Source organism: Carlito syrichta, unplaced genomic scaffold (genome assembly GCF_000164805.1).
Source record: "Carlito syrichta isolate Samal-C Ts95f unplaced genomic scaffold, Tarsius_syrichta-2.0.1 Scaffold148222, whole genome shotgun sequence".
In the NCBI taxonomy this organism is placed as follows: Eukaryota; Metazoa; Chordata; class Mammalia; order Primates; family Tarsiidae; genus Carlito; species Carlito syrichta.
In genome coordinates this window covers 740,125-762,523 of record NW_007092318.1, presented here as the reverse complement: position 1 = coordinate 762,523, position 22,399 = coordinate 740,125, and the positions used below count along the sequence as shown (strand labels likewise).

The following is a 22,399-nucleotide window of genomic DNA, read 5'->3' as shown; positions in this document are numbered from 1 at the left end:
GGGGGTGGGGGTGGATTTTCATCTCTAACAAGTTCCCAGATGCTGAGGCTGGTCTGGAACCACACCTTGGGAGCCACTGGGTTGGGTTGTAATGAGGGCACTGACTGCATACCTGGGTGAAATCCAATACCAAGGATTGACAGAGCTTAGAGACCAAAGAGGTGAGCTCCACCTATTTTGCCCTCTGCAAGAGAGCGCTTCCCACTTCAGTCAAAGCCTGTGCGTGGGAGTGACATGCCAGTAGAGTTGGGACCGTGTAGTAGACTTCTCTGCACCTGCTATGGCTAAGGTAAAGGCCACTCCCTCACAGCAAATTTAGGATGCTACCTCCCTGTGAATCCCATCTGATATTTTTCTCGGTGCGGCCTGATGAGCTTGGGTCCCAGGGGCAAAGAGTACAGACAAATAATCAGAAGGGATTCAGCTTTGGGCTACAGAATCGAATCTAGCTGGGGAGGAGCTGAATTCAGGAAGCTACTTCTTTTGATCTGACACAGAGCTGGCCAGGGCAGCCCAAGGCGGTGCTGAGACCTTCTCCTGCCAGGCCTCAGAATCATTCTGTAGTGACCTTGAGATCCTCCTCCTCTGCCCTCAAAAGGGCAAATCCTCCCTTTATCACCATACATTCAGTCAACAGCTATGAAAACCAGAAGAAAAAAAAACAGACCTTCTGTCCTTTGCTGCTTGTTTACAATAAGAGCATATGCTTGTAGGGAACAGGGAATCCTAGACAAAAATTGATGCTTATTTCACAATACTAAATTTCTACTCAAAACCTGCACCATCAGTTTCACAACACAAAAGCCACTAGTGACCTCTTAAGAGATAGAGCAAGAAAAGGTAGAGAGACAGAGATAACAAATTTACCCTTCACGGGAGCAGAGGCATCCTCATTCGTCTTTTACAGTGATTGCCCCTAGCAAAGAGCACAACAAAGCCACATCCACACACTTCCATTTGGAGATGGGGTTACTGCCACAAAAGCCAAGGTGTTAGGCCTCAGACCACTGCAGGTATCTGGATCTGCCCAGTTCAGGAGGTCCCTCACTGTGGAATACGGAGGTGATATCGCTTAGGAAGCACTGTAATTAGCCGCAGTCCAGAACTTCATGGTGAAGGAAAGAAAAGCTCCCCATCGCAAATCAGAACATTTTTCCAGCTTTCCCAATGGGTTGCCAAGTGACTCAGCATTGGCCCAGTGTGGGCACTATTATTGATGAGAAATCTTCCGCCTGGGTGATATACTGCACACAACACATGCCCAAAGAACAGTGCCAAGTCATACCAGGAAGAGCAGGCGAATTATTCACCTCCACCTCAAATGCAGGCAAATCCTTTCTTAATGCAGTGGCTACTCAGTATCAGAAAGACAAAGCCCTAAGATAGATTTCCATCTAAGATTCAAGGAATTATTAGGCAGAGCCTCTCCTTTCTTGTTGACTATTAAAAGGCAATCAAATCGAGGACAGCAGAGAAAAAGGGCAAGAAAAAAAAAATAATTTTTCAAAAACAACTCCAGAGTAGAAAGCTGCATAAAAGCCTTCTGTTCCGTAAGTGTTCTTTGTGAGTACTAAGAGCTCCACTCAGAGGTCATTTCCAGAACTGCAAGTTCATTTAATTTTTGAAAAAGAAAATCTACATCCTCTGGGATCCAGGGCAGGATCCGACTCAGAGTACTGCTGAAAATTCTTGGACAACATCCCTCCTTCTTGCCTTTCATTAAAGTAACTTCTCTGAACTCTGAAATACAAGATATACTCTGGGAACATGGTGAGATCCAGTAGGACAATTGCCTTTGATATTTGTACCTGTCAAGGAACTAGTGGAGTTCCCGGCAAGTTGAACTCAGCTCAAAGAAAGCAGAGTGTTCAAAGAGTACTTTTAGAAGAAATGCTGACAACTCTCATTGAAATTAAATAGAAAACCGGAGAGCAACTCAGGGAGGAAGGTGACAAACAGGAACAGGTACGTCTAATATTAGAAGGACTGAGAATAGTCCTTCAAGGATCTATGGGCCACTTGCCCAGAGACCCAACTGCAAGGCACCCACTTCCTTATGCAACTAAGAAGAGCTTCCTGAAACTATCTCTACCCATACTGCTTTTCCCAGAACATCCCCCTGGCATCTAGTCATTCATAACACATACACCCAACACACACTGCACCCCACCCTCCACACTGGTGGCCCTGTACTAATTCATGCACGCAACCCCTCAGGCCACGAGGAGTCAGGCTAGGATAAAGAGCCCCTGATACACTGAGCACTCAACTACCCAGTGTAAGACATATCCTGTTCAGATATCACAAGCTAGCTCAGCAAACACATGAAGCCTTCAGAAAACAACAATATGTTGGTGTTGAAAGTTGTCTACCATCTGGAGAGCTTCCCATCACAGCCCATGTGCTCTTGCCTTCATCAGCTTGTGCCTAACGTGACTTAAGACAGCTTTGACAGATTTTTGAGGGGAAAAAAATTCAAACTTACCCTTTGTCTTCTTCCAGCACTGCCTTGCCACCCACCATCCAAGCTCTTTCTTTGCTATAAACACTGAACAAACAGCCTTTTCATGTCTATTGACAAAAGTATCTATGGCAATGTTTATCCATCTTGGGAGTTTAAAGCTTTAGAAAATATCCTTGCTAAACCTCTGCATGTTCTCATTTTAACAAGGTTAAGCATTCCCAGAATATTGCCCTCTTTATTTCTTGACCATAAAGAAAAAAGATTTGTGCTCAATATGACTCTAAGCGGTGCTCCCTGAGCCCGGCCTGCCTAGAAATAACAATCACCTAGGAGACTGGCTAAATTCACAAATGTTCAGCCTGCACTCTTGAGCCACTAAACTAGACCTTTCTGGGGCAGGGCCCAGAAAGCTATGGCACATACAGGCAACCCAGGTGATTGCTATCATCAGAAAGGTCTCAAAAAAAAACCCTCAAAGGAAGAAATGTTTCTAATTTCAGAGTCTGCCAACTGCAGAGTGGCATCCATTAAGATTGTAGCAGGCGTACCCTACACACTTGAGTTTCAGCTCCATCCAAATACCTCAAATTCAAGATAGGTCTGCTTCTTTATTTTTAAACAGCATGTCTGTCAATACTTTTCTCATGTATTCCCTTATCTTGTTGCATAGTATCAGAAAATTTTACAAGGCCCAGCAAGTGTCCACTTCTATTAGGAAATACTTTGGTATTCCTACACAGTGGTCTAGGAATACAGTTTACAGGCATGCTTTTTGGGTTACTTGTGCCAAATGATGGGTTAGGAAGGAGATCTTCCTGGTTACAGGAAAAGATTTGCCCCAGGACGTTTGCACACATCATGCACAGAGCAGAATGACATGCTGCCAATATGGGTTTTCTTCTTCTTGGCATCTTGAGGGCTCTTCTGCAAGCTGCTCTCCGTGGCTCCCCACTGCTCTGCATTCTGCCATATTCAATGATAGTCTATGACAAAATTCACCAGGCAGCAAGCAGTGTGCCTCTTACGGACAGCAATTAGGAGAGAAGGAAAGGCTGAATTACAAAGTGTTTCAAAATGCAGTTAGAAAAAGGAGAAGTCAGATCTTATTTTCTCTTACCTCTTAGCAACGAAATATACATATTCATCCAAAGGCAGACACCTAACTCTGGGGTCATTCTGAATCAATAGACCAGTGAACATAAAAACCAACTACACAGTCAACGTCAAGCATGAAAATCCATTAAACCAAAATTCATATTTATTTTCATCAAAATGAATATTTACCTTTTCTTTGGCTCTCCTTTTTGTCCCTGCATCCATCCACTCATTTTCTTTCTCCAGCATGTCAATAAAGGCCCAGCGAACACCTTCAATCAACTCTTCCATCTACAAGAAAATACCCAAAGAGGCAGTGTCAAAACCAAGAAGCTTCAGACAAGATCTTCTGGGCCAAAATCTGCTTCATGAAAAATAGTTTAATGCTCAACATGGTAAGAGGTTCTTTCAGCTTAAGTCCATGCTCTGGCAACATTTATTTTCCCAGGACAAATCCCCTTTTTCTACCATTAAAAATAACTAACTTTTTATTTCCATGAGAATGATGAGGTGGCCCAGCTGTAAAAGAACTATGTGGGGAAAGAAATTCACCACAGGTTATACAAACTAATAACTTACCTGTCTGTAGCTACTAAAGTAGCAACTAACTTCAATCATTTAATAAGAGACTGGGAGAGACAGGCAAAGGTATGGGCTGTGCAATTCAGATAAGCATTGCAGAAGAAGTGAAGGAACAGTTGAAAGAGATCCTGTTAGAAACAGGCAGGAAGAGCCAGCACCCTAAAGGACACTTCACCAACATGAATCAGACTTATTTCAAGACCTCAGTTCTTTCCAAATTTAGTGTCACTGGTTAAACCAAATGTTTGGCTGTTCTGCATCATTGTCCTACTCTCCTTTCTATCCTCCGGCAGCTCAAAAAAAGTCTTGTTATTTCCACTCTATAATGGTAGGTCTAAAGGGGACTGCTACACAAAGGACATCTTCAGAAAGACCTGTTCCCAAATGTTTGAACAGTGAGACCATGCCCACAGTGAGAACATGTGTGCCCTGGCTTTGCTGCCAGTGTCCATGGGCCAGAAGAGAAAACTGAAGTAAAAGAAATGCTGACACTTCAGTTAGAGGCCCACTTGCAGCAGTTTGAGGAGGCCCTGCCTGTTCATAGATGCAAACTCCTCAAAATCACATTCTCCGGCAGAGATGCTTTGGCTTTCTCAATGGGACATCCAAGAAAGAAACTGGGTTTGGCCACAGAATGATTTTTTTCATGTGTGATTATAGGGCTATAAATAAATGGTCCACATTAATTCTAGAAGGAAAGAAGTTATACATTTTTCCTTGGTTTCATAATGAATTGTCAGCACAAAACTCAAAATAATTTTTTTTCTGTTTAATAAGTTTTCAGCTATGTTTTCAGTTCAATAACAGTTGTAAGGGAACCAGAGCTGTAAATCAGTGGGCTGGGTTCCATCGTATGTAAATAAGAACAAACAGCAGATGGAAGGGGGGGGTAGCTTCACAGTTATTTCTTCCTAATTTAGTAAAAACATTAGAAGAAGAGAAACTTCAATTGGGATTGGGGCATTATAAAAACATAAACTGATAGAAGAGCAAAGACCTTTTAAACATCAAGAATCAATGGTTCTCAACCTTGTCTTCCCATTGAGATCTTCAGGGGAGCTTTAATAATCCTGAAAAAAAATTAGTGAAAAAATAAAAAAATCCTGAGGCCTGAGCATCAGGATGCTGATGTCATTGGTCTAAGGTCCACCCTGAGGACTGGGAGGTTTAAAAACTCCCCAGGTGATTCTAATGTGCAGCCAGGGTTGAGGCCCATTAGTCTAGGGGTAGCTGTTTATTTGACAAATAAGGAAATTGAGTCAGGAGAGTCTATCATATGCTCAAGCTCATACAGCTAGTGAGGGTCAGAGCCAGGATCTGATCACAGAGCAAAAATGACAGTGAAGAGCTCAGAGCTTCTACCAACAACAGAGGTGTCCCCCCAAAATCAGAGGAAAATGCCAGGAAGTGGAAGGGGACCGGTTAGAAGCTGCAGAAGTCACCATTTCAAACAGAAAACCCATGTAAGGGGAAGAGAGGGTGCTAAAATAACAAGGAAATCTCCAGAGACTAGATCTTTTACCTAAGCTATCACCAGCACCCCTACGTCTTTATGACCTTATCATGTAGTAACACAACAGCCGGCCCATCACCTTCACATAGAAAGAGAAATAATATATTCTCAAATTAGAGAGGGGTAAGGGGGATGGAAATAAGTGGACGAACTGATTTGAGAGATTAAGTGACCAAATCAATGTCATCAGGTGATTAATTTTATTAGTTATTGTCATTAATCTCTTACTTCACCTAATTTGTAAATTAAACTTTATTATAGGTATGTATGTATAGCGGGAAAAGATAATATATATAGGGTTTGGTACTATCTGTGGTTTCAGGCATTCACTGGGGGGTCCTGGACTGTAACCTCATCAGATAAGGGGAGATTTATAGATAAGGACAAAGAAGACAACAAAAGGTTTCCTCTCAATACCCTGGCCAGCATGTAGCAATATAATAGCACCTAAAGAATAAGCAAAAAGCTGAACACGTCCAAGGAAAATATTTATTTGGGATAAGGTGTAAAATCTGCTTTTATTATAGTTAAAAATAAATTAATTAATCAAACAGAACAAAATAGGCACTCTTCAAGCTAAAGAGATCTTTAACAAATTTTGGATTTTGGGATTCCTATGGTGAATGTCAAGGTCATTTTGCCCCTATTCTCCTTGGGGCATTTAAATAAAGTATGTATTCACTATTAAAATGGAGCTGAGTGCTTCCAGATACTTCTCTAGAAGCAGCTTGGTTTCATAGGCCCCTTCCTGGCCATTCCTAGGTGTTAAAATGGCTATCAATTTCATAAATGTTGTAAGCATATTTGCATGGGTTTCCACATCTCTTTGTCTGCAACATGCTGATTAGCATTCTGATTGGAAAGAAAAATAGGCAAAAAAGATTTCAGCCCATTGCCAGGAAGAAGAATAACACATAGTTTACTCATGTGCACCTTCCTTCTTCTTCCACCTTTCCTTTCCTCCTCCCCTCCCACTGCCAGGTTCCACCACCTCTGTCTTCCCTAAATCCTCACTTTGAAAACTCACTCTCTTTGTGGCTCTTTCATATATATCAAAATGCAGGTAAATCACTTTACACTTTTTGTTTTCCCATAAGCCTCAGTTGACCTTTGTCCTTGTCCTTTCAGGTAACATCATTCCCACCTTAGCTCCATCTCAGGATCTCAAATTTTTTTGGCAGACTCACAGATATATTGTACAACATTTTCTATGAAATGGTGATGAACTACCCCAACAGACTTCAAGAACAAGGAAAATCTTTGAAGATGATTAATGTCATTGGTTGGCATGTCAATGCAAATAAGAGAAATAATGATTTTTAGCATGCTGGAACTAGGAAGATAAATCATGGAACACCTCTGATTTTTATCTTTAGACTGCTCCACGGTATCACATAATAGCATTGCCTTCAGTCAAGTCATGTTCCCCAAGGCAGCAAAAGCCTGTTGTAATTTTAAAATATGAAAAAAAAAGAGAAATAGGATTTCTTCATCAAATCTTGACCTAACACCCCAACCAGCCAGCATATAGCATTAATAGAAATCACTTAAAGTGGGAGTCCTAAGGTAAAGTTATCCACAAGAAATATTTATTTAGGTCAAAGTTCAGAATGTAACATATAAAATAAACTCAAGTGTTATTATGGTAAAAATCTGCTACATTCGGGGTAAGGGCTCTCCAGGCAAAGTCACGTTTTGTTAAGCATCTATTTATTTCTGATTTTATGGCTCTCTATGGTAAAAATACAGTTCATTTGTTACCTATAGGCTGTTGTTCTTTTCTTCAACTAGTGTTATTTAAAAGTGGATTATCCCTTTTTCATTCTTTTCACCTCAGGATTTTGCCCATCGTTTTTTACATCAAACACCAGACACTGGCGAATCACACATGCACATGTATGCGGCATCACCCTTGCACCCAGGGCTTTTTCTAAAAAATGAGATGCTCCTATCTTAGCAAATTATAAATTATCTCTCTTGCCCTCTCCTTACCCTTTCTCCCATCACATGGACATAAGAATTTTGTATTTTGCGTAAATGAGTCATGGGGGTTCTATTAATGCATTTGAATGGACATATGCCATTACTGCTTTGAGAAGAAGGGGTCAGTTTGCCCCAATGTCAGCTGTAGTTTTCTTCAAAGCTTGGTCTCTGGCAATAAAAAAATCCTACAAAGTCAACTCAAATCCTGCCTCACATCCATGAATCCCAAACACCTAAACCCACACTTTCAGTCCCTTCTCCAAGTTCCCATTAGACTTCTAATCAGAATAATACAAATGTGTGTTTAATCATCTTTTCACTTTTACTTATTTGGTCTCTCCAACAAGACCCATACACTTGGAGAAGAGGAACCACGATTTAAATCAAATGAGATTATGAATATGTAAGCAAACCTAAGTGTTCTGCAAATTTAAATTTTTATTAGCTTTATGATTTCATCTCATGTGATATGATTTTTCATATGACATGACTTTATATCTCATGTTTATTCCTACTACTGACATACAGTAGATGCTCAGCAAATACAAGTTGATCAATTTATGCTTTTCAAAACATCCATTGGGTATCTAGCAAAGAACTGAAACTGAATCAGCTATCTTTCATATATGCTAAGATATAATAGTTATTTCTGCAATACAATGAGAGCATATTAACAAACTCACCAATACTGTGTGGTTGCTCAAATATGATCAGGAAATTTAACAATATGAAAGTTGAAAAAGGAAAAAAATGCAGGGTACTCTTTTTAGGTGAATTCGTTTTTAAAAAGAGAAAGCTATTCTGGTTTGGCAATTCAAAGCCTGAATCCATATTTAGAATTCATCAGCGAGTAGCAAATCCATCTTTATATTAGGGGATAAAATTCACAGCAAATGTCTCTGGAATGACTGAAGCCTATAAGTAAACATAAACTTTCGTGGAAATCAAAAGTTAGCTTAGTCCATTTTGATATTGGTGATGTTAACATGGCATAGAACGAATAGCTAAGAATGATGTGTGTGTGTGTGTGTGTGTGTGTGTGTGTGTGTGTGTGTGTGTGTGTGTGTACTGCATATCTGGTATAAATAATGATAGGCAAATAGAAAAGAACGAAAGAAAAAGAAAAATCATCAATGTTGATTGTGTGCATCAACCTTAAATTAATGTAATGCTAACAAAATTCTTAACTAAAATGAATAATGCTGAATAGGTTTTCTACTTTACTATATTTGGAAGTTATATCTTATTAAAACATTTCCATTCTTCCCATTGGTCTAGAGTAGAGGAAGTTTGCTTGAGTTGTAACCACTTGATCAGTGAATGTGAAAAATGGAAATCATCATTTATAATTTATATACTTAACCCTGAATACATAGACTGAAATCTCAGGGGCCTCCTAAAACTTTTCTTTATGGCAATTGTTACTTCACTAGAAATATAGACATTAAATAAATCAACGCACTAATAAATATTAAATATTCATTTACTATTTATTTATGCTGCAACTATTTACAAAAAATGAGTTTGAACTGACTCCTGATAAAAATAAAATTATGGCATTAAACTAAGAAATAAAGAAATGTCCTATTGAGGTAGGATAAGTGGTTAAGCCAGAAAAACTAAAGTTAGTTAGAAAATGCTGAGGCTTCTGGCAGCTAATAAATCATACCAGTTTGTCGGGATTAGCAAATTTGCACAGCTATTAAACATGTTGGCAAAGAAAAAAAAGAATATCAAATTATTTGGGCCCAAGTCATGCTATAAAAGTGTTAGTTTGGTGGTGCAGGAGGAGTTTAGCATGACCTTTTATCAAAAGGCATATATCCATAAGACTGGGCTGGCAAGAAGTAAACTCATATTTACTAGATATGAACGTATAGGCTGTGTTCTAATTTTATAACTCATCTTTTCTTGTTTCCCACTTCCCAGCTCTGAGAGGGAATGGATCAGAAACCAGAATAATATTTACAAGTCAACCAGTCTCATAATGGTCCAGCCTTTGGCTGTGGGCAAACTCCCCTGAGCAAGTAACTATGTCTTGTCACTCCCAATATTCACATCTGTTTGAAGGCATAAATGCTTTCTTTCAGGAAATTAATTTCCTGTGCAGGGTTTTCACATTCCATAGGTCTGATAGGATCTGCTTGACAAGACTGTGACTGATAATATGTTGCAAAGGCAATGTGCTCAATGCTAGCCAGAGATGGAGACGACAAACAAGAAAAGTGGGCTAATGTGTCCTCATCACGGCAGCACAGTCAAGGACAAGGGCAAGAGTAAGCATCAACCCTTATTTCAAAAGAATTCCCACTGAGCTATCTAACTTACTTGTTTTGCTAGATGTCACTTGACCAAAGGTTGCATAAATCGAGCTGTCAGTATTGGGGTCTGATGACATTTGTTGCAACAAGATTTAGCCTGTAGAGAGTTATGAAATCTGGACCTGTTATAGAAATATTTGGCTCCTTGAGTAATTTCATGAGCCTCTCCCATGAGCCGGGCTTAGTGTTAAATGATAGAGTAAGTTCTGGAATGTGGCCAGGACACTGCATTAAAAGGATCTTTATCCCAACTGAAAGCTACTATGTTGGGTGTGTATGGAAGAGTAGCAATAGCTACCTACCCCACCCCGCCCCCCCACCCCAGGGACCTCAATCACTCTCACTCTTTCTAAGATAAATTAGAAAGAGGCAATCTAGATGCAGGAGTTGCCACAGCCCATGCCAGGACATTGATGTTATGAATTCTATCTTTATTATTAACGTTAGGCATGGGACACAGTGATAACAGCAGTTGACGTTCACTGAATACTTACTATGCATCAGGTATTGTGTTAAGTCTTCCACATGGATTATCTAATTTAATCTTCACCACAAGCCAAAAAGGTAGGTACTATTTTTAACCCCATTTGTGATACACTGTGATGATGGCTTTATTCTATACTCCTTCCTTTATCTATGCCCTCTGCCATGTGATTTTGCAGATCCCCTCATGAAAAACATAGTCTATTTCCCCACTCTGTAAATCCAGACTGGTCTTGTGACTCGCTTTGGCCAACACAATGCAGACATGACATTATGCCAGTTCTGAGCCTGGGCCTCAGGAGGCCTCATATGTTTCTGCTTGCTCACTTGCACTTCTGCCATCACTATGAGAACATGCCCAGGCTAGCCAGTCAAAGGAAGTAAGACACATGGAGCAGACCCAAGTCATCCCAATCACCTCTGCCAAAGCCAACCTAGATTAGCCAACCCCCAGATATTCTATCCAGCTCAGCCCAAATCAGCAGAGCTGCCTGGGGGCCTACCACTGACTCCAGATGCATCAGCAGTAACTACTCATTGTAGAATGCCAGGGAAGCTTTGTGACTGATTGTCACACAGCATTACTGTAGCCACAGAAACTCGTGCATCATTTAGAAACAAGAAAAGAGGCTCAAAGAGGTTTACCAATTTGCCTAGATTAGTAAGGGTAGAGCTGGGCTGTGAGATGCAGAAAATTGGGTGTAATTTCTTTATATATATATTATTTTAAAGATGTGGGGTACAATTCAGGATTAGTTATACAAATGGACATTGTACAAGTAAAGTTTGGACCTCCCTTTGGTCCCCACTTTGTCTGGTTAAGGTAAATATTTTATAACCATATTAAAAAGCTCTTTTAAACCCAAATCATTGTGGTTTGCTTTAATTCAGACAGGTCTTCAGCACAGATTCTCTAGAAAGTGGTCTTGATGATAATAGCCAACATCATTTACCAGACAAACAGAAACAGGGATATTTGGTAGCCAGAGAGAATATCCTTCCTTTGCACAATTTGTGTCAAAAGAATTTTTATCTGTACAATGATCTTACTGAGAGGAACCCGCATAAGCAGCTGCACCTGCAAGGAACGAAGAACTCCTCAGTATAAGGGCAATGCTATAATGCATGACACTGACTTTCATGTGACTTCTGTCATCAACATTATAGTTACATCTCATTTACTCAACCACTGAGAGAAATGGTGAGCAGGGAATTTGGAAAACTTAAAGAATATTAATGGAAGTACATCAATTCAATTATCTTGGCTCACTAATGAGGTGAACTCCTAGTGTATGGGGGTTGCAAGTTCAAATTCCACCAATGCAATTGGACCCACGTGGGTATTTAAGGCTTCGACAGCAGCTGCAGCAGTATGGGGTGGGAGGAGAATTCTGTTCTTAGGAGAAGAATTACTACTGGAATTGCTCATGCAGAGAGAAGCTCAGAAAAAGAGAAAATATTATAGGTCATCTATGTCTTTACTTGGGGACATGAACAATGTCTTTAAAGTAAAAGGGAAAAGGAATAAGCCACTAGAGTGCAGGAGAAATTGGTGAATTATTCTACACAGGAAATAAAGTTTTAGTTCTTCACTTAATGAAGTCTAAATCTGAAATGTAATAGATTTGCTCTGCTTTAACTAGATTAACCTTCTGCATATAGAATGTTTTAATATAAAATAAAAGACCAGTGACTTTAGCTTTAATCTGAGAACTGACAAAGACTCTCTCCTTGACCAAAGTTTAGTCAGGCTCCTCTGAGCCCTCTTCACCCTCACCAACTTCCTGCCCTTGCCAAGCCTGCCTAGTCCAGTTCTAGCAACAATCTTGCTAAGTAATTTTGGAGAGAATCTCCAACCCTTCATATCTTATCCCTCTAGCCTGCCTTCAGCAAAAATCCTGTTAAGTTGGTTTAGCAAGCATTCCCTTGCTCTTGAAGTCTCCTCTTAGTAATTTTCCATCCATTGACACCCCATTCTGCTCATTGGCTATAAATCCCCAGCTGTCTTTGCCATATTTGAAGCTGAGCCCAATCTTTCTCCCCTATTGCAATAAATTTGACACCTACTGAATTAGTCTTGAATAAAGTCTTCTATAGTATTTTAACAAGTGTTGAAATAATTATTTTCCTTAACAAGATTCACTATATAATGAAACAGAAAATTTGAGGGCACACCAAAAACTGCCTACTGGCAGAGTTGAGATATATGAATAAAGATAAGTAGTTTGGGAATATAGTGCCTTCAGCAAAATAAAACAAGATATGGTTTATATAGAAGAACTTAGCCAAAATGTTCAAATGGGAACTCCAGATATACTGAATTTTCTAGAAACTATAGTTTAACGACTATAGTTAAAACTATAGTTATAGTTAAACCATAGAAATCCAGTTGGCCAGGGAACAACAATACCTTCCCCCCAGTCCTTGCTACTAGTGCCCTTTCACCTAGGGACTGAACCCTGCCATGTTGAGCTCAAGGGAGCCTTCTTTGAGACTGGAACTGTTATATGTCCAGTACAGTAGCCACTTAGTAACCCTGAAAAGTAACCTGTCCAAACTGAGGTATGCTGTAAGTATAAAATACAAGTGGGATTTCAAGTATGAAATAAAGCATGTAAACTATTATATTATTGACTTTATATTACTTATGTGCTAAAATGATATTTTTGATAGATTGAATTAAATAAAATATATTATTAAAATTAATTTCACCTGTGTCCTTTTACTTTTTTATTATGGCTACTAGAAAATTTAAAATTACATATGTGGCTCATATTTTGGTTCTATTGGATAGTATTACTTTAGACCACAAAGAGAATCACCGCCCAGTGTTCTCTACTCTCACTCCACTGGCCTGTCCCTCATATGCAGGCAGGGCTTGTGGCCAATCCTACATGGGTTAAGCCTCTGTCCTCCTAGCTGAAAAGCAAGAGATCATTTTAAACGACATCTTAAGGAGGCTTTCTGTTAAAGGAGTCTCCTTTTCTACATGCTATTATTACCATTTCTAATTAAATTTACTGAATCCTTTTTTTTTTTTTTTGAATTGGAGTCTCACTCCGCCGCCCAGGCTGGATTGCACCCCAGCGTCAACCTGCTGGGCTCTGGCGACCCTTACACCTCAGTCTTCCAAGTAATCGGAACTACAGGCACATGCTACCATGCCCGGCTAATTTTTTATTTATAGTAGAGATGAGGTCTTGCCAGGTTGTACAAACTGGTCTTGAACCTGGGGGCTCAGGCAATCCATTCGCCTCAGCCTCCCAAAGTGCTGAGATCACAGGCTAAGTCACCGAGCTCGGCCTAAATTTACTAAATTCTTATAGTCCTGTGAGTGAAATGAGTATGAGGGTGCATTGGTGTATCTGTGTGTGCACATGCACGCTTGCATAAGGAAATAGGAATGTGGAATTAGGTTTTCCCCAGTGAGGGGGGAAAAAAGAGAATTCTGATAGGTAAGTTAGGAAGAGCCAGATATCTGCAGGAGTGGTGAGGGGATTTCTCCTTTACAAAGAAAACCTCAAGGTGACTTGCTCTCTCTCATTCACCCTTTAGAATAGAGGGTGCCAACCAGAGGAAGTTGGGCCAGCCCTGTCATCAAGAGGCTTTAGAAACAAAGATACTGAGGAGAAGCAGGCAGGAGTCCCTCAGAAAAATCTAGGTACCAGTTTTCGAAGGAAAACTAAAAGTTCATAAATGGAGGGAATAAGCATAGAGACCCTCACACAAGGTTTTTCACAGTCCATTTAAACCAATCTGAATCACAGAAATTTTCAATGATCTGAAATTGAAGGAGTTACTTGCACTAATGCAACAGGTTTTGGTAAATGAAATATTACTGTCCAAGTCAACTGGCCTGGTCTACTCCCATAAATCACTAGGGCTTGTGTTTTTGGTGGTAACTGTTTGCAAACAAACAAATGATGTGAAGGCCCTGTGGCTCGAATTGTGGTCCCTGGACCATCAGTGGCAGCAGCACCTGGGAGCTTGTTAGCAAATTCTTGGGTCCCACCCCAAACCCAAGTTTAAGAGACCCTAGTTAAAATGTAGTGATATTCTGCATTTTAAAAAGAAGATCCTCATGTGATTCTTGTACACAGGACAATTTGAGAAGTACCTGAAATTTCACCTTCTGACCATATTCATTTGCTTAGCAAACTTTTTTGGTAAATAAACAATGGCAGCCTTTCCTCTGAGTTAGAGTCTCTGGAATTTGCCCCAGTGGGGATCTTTCTGTTTTTCTTTTTCTTTGGACTGTAGCTAATAATACAGAATGTTTTTCAAGTAAATCAGTGGTTCCAGGTGGTTCTTGGATGGAAGCCTTGTTACAAGGCTATAAAAAGCTAGATATTTCTCTTATAAGTTTCTAACTTAAGTATTCTCTGAGGCAAATAGCTTCAGCATAAAGGAGGCTAACAGTTTTGTAAAAAAGAGATGAATATCTGCATAACTACCACACTACCCCTATGTACTTCAAAATAAGGGGGGGGAATTGCCAAAATCAACTTTATTTTAGAATGTCACACCCTGATACTTGGAAAAGGGACTTTCACACCAAAACTGAGAAAAACAAATTTAATCCACATACTTTTCATATTAGTTAAAATTTTTCTACTGCCAAAAAAAGTCCTTTTTTAAAAACTTCCATTATCCCTTTAATTGTTTTTATATCCGTCCCAGAGCTTATAATGTTACCACTGTGGTTATCTAATAAGTGCTCCATCTCTTTATTCTGAGCAAAGAGCAAAAGGAAACACACAATGAGAATATTGAGAATTTTGAAATAAGACATTAATTCTTCAGTGGATTTGCTTGCAAGAAAACTTTCAGGTTCAAATATAAAATCTCAACTGTAACAGAAAATTATCTAAACTATCCAAAGACAGTAAAAGCAAACTAACATGGGGAAATGTACCTATGCTACAGGCCGAGTAAACACTCAGCTGCTATCTCTTGATGCCAATAAATCAAGAGGCAAGGAACTGGTAGAAAGAAGTTTATTTCTCAATTCAGAATTCAGGGAGACAGAACCTGGCTCCTAGTATTTCTGGAACTGTCCTGCTCACTCCTTAGGTTTCACAGACCATTTTTATAAATTTAGGGTTGCTGGTACCTATACATTGACTACGTGACTGAAGAGCATCATATAGAACTCAAGTTACGGCCGCATTTTATTAATAGTACCATTTATGGTCCACATTTCCCAGAACTGGCTACCAAAAAGAAGTTCACAGAGCCTATTACAAAGTAAAACATTATTCACTACAACATACTGTTGATTAGTAGTTATAACACACAAAAAGTAACATAAATTAAAAGGCTTATGGTTATATAGGGGTGCTATATTTTTAAATCTATGACCACTGATAAAAGAGAATGAATAGGGCCGGGCTCGGTGGCTCAGCCTGTAATCCCAGCACTTTGGGAGGTCAAAGCAAGTGGATTGCCTGAGCCCACAGGTTCGAGATCAGCCAGGGCAACTTGGCAAGACTTCGTCTCTACAATAAATTAAAAAATTAGTCTGGCATGATAGTGCGTGCCTGTAGTTCTGGCTGCTTAGAAGGCTGAGGCGAAAGGATCACCGGAGCCCAGCAGGTCGACAGTTGGGTGGCCATGAGTGTGCCACTGCCCTCCAGCCTGGGCAACAGAGTGAGACTCCAATTCAAAAAAAAAGAGAGAGAGAGTGAGTAGGAATTCATTGCTCTCAGTTGAGTGAGTACAGTCTGCAGAGGATTAAGGGTTCCTTGGCCTGACATAACAGGGAATGTATAGGAGATACAGGAATATATTTTTGTTTTCATTTTAGTTTTTGTTAATTCTCAGGAATGTAGGTATGTGAAAGCCCACTCAAAACACTCATTATGCCTTTCTTTAAGGGTTGTGGCAATATGGACAGACAATAGTGGGTTTCCATATCACTTAGATGTATGGTATTGCAAAACAATCTTCAGTGCATGCTACATAATCATATATTTTGTAACCATACATGATTATGTATTATGCACTAATGCATGATACCAACCATTTGGTATTATTATGTATCACTGCATGATACCATTTAGAACAATCATGACTTAATAGACTGTTATGTCTTTGCCGCAAAAATTTTACCTGTATGATGACCACTTTTATACCTAATCCTGAATTGTACCCATCTTTAAAATTAAAAAATTAAAAGTAAGATAAAATAAATTTAGTGTTTATTGTCCACCTGCATCTAAGCTACACATATATTCATATCTGACTGGCTACATGGATTGTTATTGGTTAATGTGCAAGGATATTTTGCTTCATGACATTTATAAATGATCATTTATTTTTTAAATGCACACAAAAAACCTGGCTAAATGAAAATTTCTAATTCCAAATACATACTCTCAATTGCAAAAAAAAACTGATTTAAAAATAAGCAAAATATCTGAGTAGACTTCTTTTTTATTTTAAAGATGTGGGGTATCATTCAGGGTTAGATGTACAAATGTTCATTATGCATGTACCCTTGTTGATGAGGTGTGCCCGCCCTCCCCCAGAAGATTCCCTCTACTGCCAATTCCACTCTCACCCTCCCCTGTCAATTTCCCACTACTGCCATTTTTCTCCAAAGAAAACTTACAAAAAGTCAGTAGGTATATGCAAAGGTTTACATCACTAATCATCAGGGAAATGCAAATCAAAAACCACAATCAGATATCACCTTACACGTTAGGATGGCTGTTATCAAAGAGTCAAGAGATAACAAGTGTTGGTGAGGGTTTCATGGAATAAAAGGGAATGCCTGTACGCTGTTGGTGGGAACGTAAATTGGTACAGCCATTATAGAAAACAGCATGGAGGATTTTCAAAAAATTAAAAATAGGACTACCGTACAATCCATCCATCTCACTATTAGGTATATAGTCAAAGGAAATAAAATCCCCAGTATTTTAAAGAAATATCTGCACTCTCACATTCATTGCAGCATTATTCACAGTAGCCAAGACATAAAATCAACCTAAATGTCCACTGAGGGATGAATAGGTTAAAAAGTCACATGTGTGTATATATATCTGTATATATACAGACATATATAATATTCCATATAATGAAATATTATTCAGCCATAAAAGTAATAAAATACTACCTTTTGCAAAAACGCGGAGGACAGTATGCTAAGTGAAATAAGCCAGACACAGAAAGGCAAAGACTGTATTATCTCATTAATATGTGGAATCTTCTTTAAAAAGTTGAATTTATAGAAGCAGAGAGCAAAACAGTAGTGGCCAGGGCTGGGGATAGGGAAATAGAGAGATGTTGATCAAAGAATACAAACTTTCAATTATAAGATGAATAAGTTCTGGGGATTTAACACATAGCATGGTTATTATAATTACCAATAATGTACCATATACTTGAATTTGCTAAAAGAGTAGATCTTAAATGTCCTCACCACACACACACACACACACACACACACACACACACACACACACACACACACACATACACACACACACAATGGTAAATAAGAGTGGTCATGGATGTGTTCATTTGATTGTGGCAATCATTTCACAATGTATATGCAATTCAAACTATTACATTTTACATCTTGAATTTATACAATTTTTATTTGTCAAGTATACCTCAATAAAGCTGGAAGAAAAAATAGACTCCTCCAATGCAGCTGAAACATGGAGAAGACATTGCCACCGTGATGAATCTCTCTTTAAATTCATGACCACAAATTCACCTAGACCTATATGTGCCTGCTTCTAAGCAGCTATATTATATTTCCTTAGTTTAGTCACTCTCCAACATTCCTGAACAACTATTTCATACCTTTTCTGTCTCCTTCATCCTTTAATATTTGCTTATCCATCCTCACTCACTTGATAAGTTTTCTTTCTATTTCACTGAGAAGTTGAAAAAATCTGAAGAGAACATCTACAGACCCCTACAAACTTTCGGTTATAAAATAAATAAGTTCTAGGGATCTAACACATAACATGGTGACTATAGTTACTAATAATGTATCGTATACTTGAATTTGGAAGAGAGTAGATCTTAAGTGTCCTCATCCCCCCCCCCCACACACACACACACACACAATGGTAAATAAGTGTGGTGATGGATGGAAATCATTTCACAATGTATATGTATTGTGAAATAATGAACTTAACACCTAGAAGGCTGACATTGACCTACTGAATATACCCATGTCATATCTGGCTAAATCACCATTTTTTTTAACAGCTGGGGAGCACCACTTACCATCTCCTTCTTATCTTCCTGGAAGTGCACATCCACAAACATCTTTCCAACAACATAAGGGAGGGCACTTTCGATAAAGTTTACACATTTGTCCCACTGAGGCAGCAAAGTTGTAGTCCCCTGGATTACCTGTAGGAGAAAATTGATCCAGATTGAGCTTCTTTTGGATAAAACCTACAGCTAAAAAATAGTCAAACAACCTGAAGAAAACATTCTACAAAGCATTGCACACCCCACCCATAAACATGTATCAGACAGTAGAGGAAAAGGTGATATTAGCTGAAGAAAATAAATTCTGCTTGTCCCCAGTTATATTTAAAACTAAGTGAAAACATTTAACAGTGAAAAATAATCACTTCTACTTTTCTTCCAATTTTCCCCCATTAAGCAAATGATCTGGACAATGGTATAGCATTTCTTCAGTCAGCAGGGACATGAGAGAATGCTGTTCCAGTGTGTCCAGATTAGCTAATATCTACTGAGAACTAAAATTCCACTAATACAAGTCTAGAATCAATGAATGATCAAAGTTTCCGCCCAGCAAGGGTTTCCTTGCTCTGGGTGGTACACTCAACAAGGCAGACCAGGAGAACGTGGCCTACCATGAACAACCCAGGAAACATATTTATATTGTGACATAGCAAAGAATACACAGGTAAACAAGTAAAATACAGATGTAAATGCTTTTCCCATCTGTTCCAATTATACCATTACAAAGAAGCATTTACAAACAGGTAAGAAGATTCCCAAGCAGGACCTGGAAGGCTCAGAGGTTTATTTATGAAGATGAAGACAAAGAAACAAATAAAGTTTAAGTTGCCCTTGGAAGTTAGGAGTGCAGGCAGGCAAGGAAGCCCTGAGATTGGTAGCCGGAAGTGACCCTTGCACAATGTTAGACCCAGTTTGTTCGAGCAGGGTGAAAGGGATTAAGGCATAAATTCATCAGTTCTTCCTCTGCTTTCTGGGAAACACAACCCCTCTAAGAAGTAAAGGATTGATCTATTTTTAAAACTCCTAGAGAAAGAAATCCCACAACCTTCTTCAGCAATTCAATATTATATTTAGCACTTCATGCTCAAGAAACATCCCCTCATACCTAACCTCAAATTCTCACACACTTCTTCTTACACCTCTCTCTCTCATTCTCTTCACAGTGGGGGTGGAAAGTGACTGGGTATCATCTTTTATGTAATCCATAGATGTTAAAAATACACACACACACAAACACACACACACACACACACAGAAAAATCTACTTGTTTTGTATCTTAACCCACTGACATGACCTAAATATGTATAGTTGTTTTATGCTGCTCTCTATAAAGATATAGTCTAGTGACTTTAAAGAGTCAAAATATATCCAAAACAATTGCACTACTCTTCAAAAGTAATGGCCCACTAAGAATTTTTGTACTTAGGAGTTTCTTCAATAACTAAAATGTCTGTTAAATAAAATCATGACTTAAAAAATTCACATTCACTTAAATGTATTATTATTATTATTATTATTATTATTATTATTATTAGAGATAAGGTTTTGCACTGTCACCCATGCTAGACTGCACTGGTGCAATCACAACTCACCACAGCCCCAAACTTCTGGGCTCAAGCAATCCTCCCTCAGTCTCCCAAGCAGCTGGTACTACAGGTGTGTGCTGCCATGCCTGGATAATTTTTTAAAATTATTTTTTATAGAGATGGGATCTCACTATGTTACTCAGGCTGGTCTTGCACTCCTGGTCTCAAAGCAATTTTCCCATGTCAGCCTCCCAAAGTGCTGGGATTACAGGCCTAGTCAGTGTACCCAGCCTCACTTAACTTTAAATTGATAGAAAAACAAGCTTAAAATATTTTTTTAAGTCACAAAATCTTTAAGTCCTCTATTGGTGGGAGAATTACTCAGACAAAGCCTCAGAAACAAATATGAGAGTAATACTAGTATAAATTGGGAGGTGAGCGAGGGTGGAGAGAAGCAAAGATTAAACAGCCGGGAGAGGGGGGAGAAGAAAAGCATCTCAGGCAGTGGAGCAAAAACTCGGAGGAGACTAAATTGGGGTTTCTTGGACCTAGTGGAATTAGGATAGATTCAAAGATCAAAGATCTAGGTAAAGTTCAAAACAAAACTCCATCTCCAAATTAAAAATGAAAAATTACATATATATTTTTTGAATATTCAGAATACTGAAAATAAGTAGTTACAAATATATTGCTAATAAATATTAAAACTGTAATTACAGTGACCCAATTAAAGCCACTGGGAAAAAAATGTGCTAACAAGAGGGGAAGTTTGAAAACAACATGATAGCCTCAATTTTTGCCCTAAATATCTTTATATAACCTATCAAAGCAGAGCTGAAGTGTATTTTCCTGTATGTAAGTTATACCTAAACAAACAAAAAGAAATAAAGAAAAAAAAATAGAGCTTGGCCTGCAAAACTACCTCTGTTAAATCCCTAAAGATGATTTTTATTGGATCAGGTAACATATGAACTATTCTGGCATATAAAGTTATTCAGTGATGTAACATTGCAACCTTCTTAAACTTACCCGTGAGAATTCCAGCCACCTATATTGAAAGCGTCTGCTAAGGTTTGGAATTCTGGAATAAACCATTCTCCACACCAAATAGTTGGCAATGGTCCTGTTAACAGAGAGAGATGCACATTTATTGTATTTTAGGTCGATATCAGATGCTCTGCAGAACACCTTGGGAAAAACAGTTGGCAAATCTCCATGGACAGAACTCTTGCTCATACAAAACTGCAGAACTTTCACTTGAGAAATGACATAAGATGATACAATGTGAATAAGCACAACCAAAATTGGCTTGCCTTTCACCACCTAATACAGATAGATGAAATAAAGATTCCAGCCCCTGGCCTCAGAGTAAGCATTTTGCTTTCCCTAGCAGTACATAGAGTTCACTGTTGCACAGCCTTTCAAGTCTGGAAATTGTGAATACCTTCAAATAACAGCAGGTCCTTGAATAACATTGTTTCATTCAATGTCCTTTTGTTATAACATTGATGAGGAAAAAGTAGATCCCCTGCCAGGGCCACTCTCTGTATGGAATTTGCACATTCTCCTATGTCTGTACCCCAGTGTCCTCCCACATTCCAAAAATGTGCCGGTTAGGGTAATCAGCGAGTCTACATGGTCCCAGTGTGAATGAGTGTGGTATCTGTGTGGGTGCCCCTCTGATGGGATGGCATCCTATCTGGGTTGGCTACTGCCTGGTGCCATGAGGTGCCAGGACAGGCTCCATCACCTGTGACCTTGAACTGGAATAACTGGGTAAAAAATTATCTTACTTATTTTTACTAATCTTTCTTAAATGTGTGTTTAGCTCATATATATGCCAGTGTTTAATATTAGAAGAGTTTTGGTCTTTATTTAGAAGACCGGTGATGTTATTATGACCAGAAATATGCCACAGAATTTAAACTCTTGTTTATATCAATTAGTCTATGGTCAAATTGGTTTCATTATATGTTGTTTTGCTTAAAGCTGCAGTTTTCAAGAACCTATCAACAATGTTAAGTAAGGACTTACTGAATTAGGTGGCTTGACACAATACATTTGTATTCTTTGCCTTTGGAAATGAACAACAAAATATTAGCTAATATCAACTGTCTCAATTTTCATCCTGATTCTCTACTTACTAAATATGTGAACTTGGGCAAGTCACTTAAGCACTCTGATGTTATCTTT

The 22,399-nt window shown here is 38.8% G+C and overlaps 1 protein-coding gene across 1 annotated transcript in view; it reads right to left on the bottom strand.

Moving 5' to 3' along the window:
* Positions 1-22,399, bottom strand: part of PHEX (phosphate regulating endopeptidase homolog X-linked) — a 142,594-nt gene that overhangs the window by 39,509 nt on the left and 80,686 nt on the right. The window contains exons 10-12 of the mRNA XM_008050518.2: positions 21,236-21,329; positions 18,689-18,817; positions 3,749-3,850 (exon numbers count right to left, since the gene is read on the bottom strand). Of these exons, the coding sequence (XP_008048709.1) occupies positions 3,749-3,850; positions 18,689-18,817; positions 21,236-21,329 (325 nt within the window). The remainder of the gene's footprint in view (positions 1-3,748; positions 3,851-18,688; positions 18,818-21,235; positions 21,330-22,399) is intronic.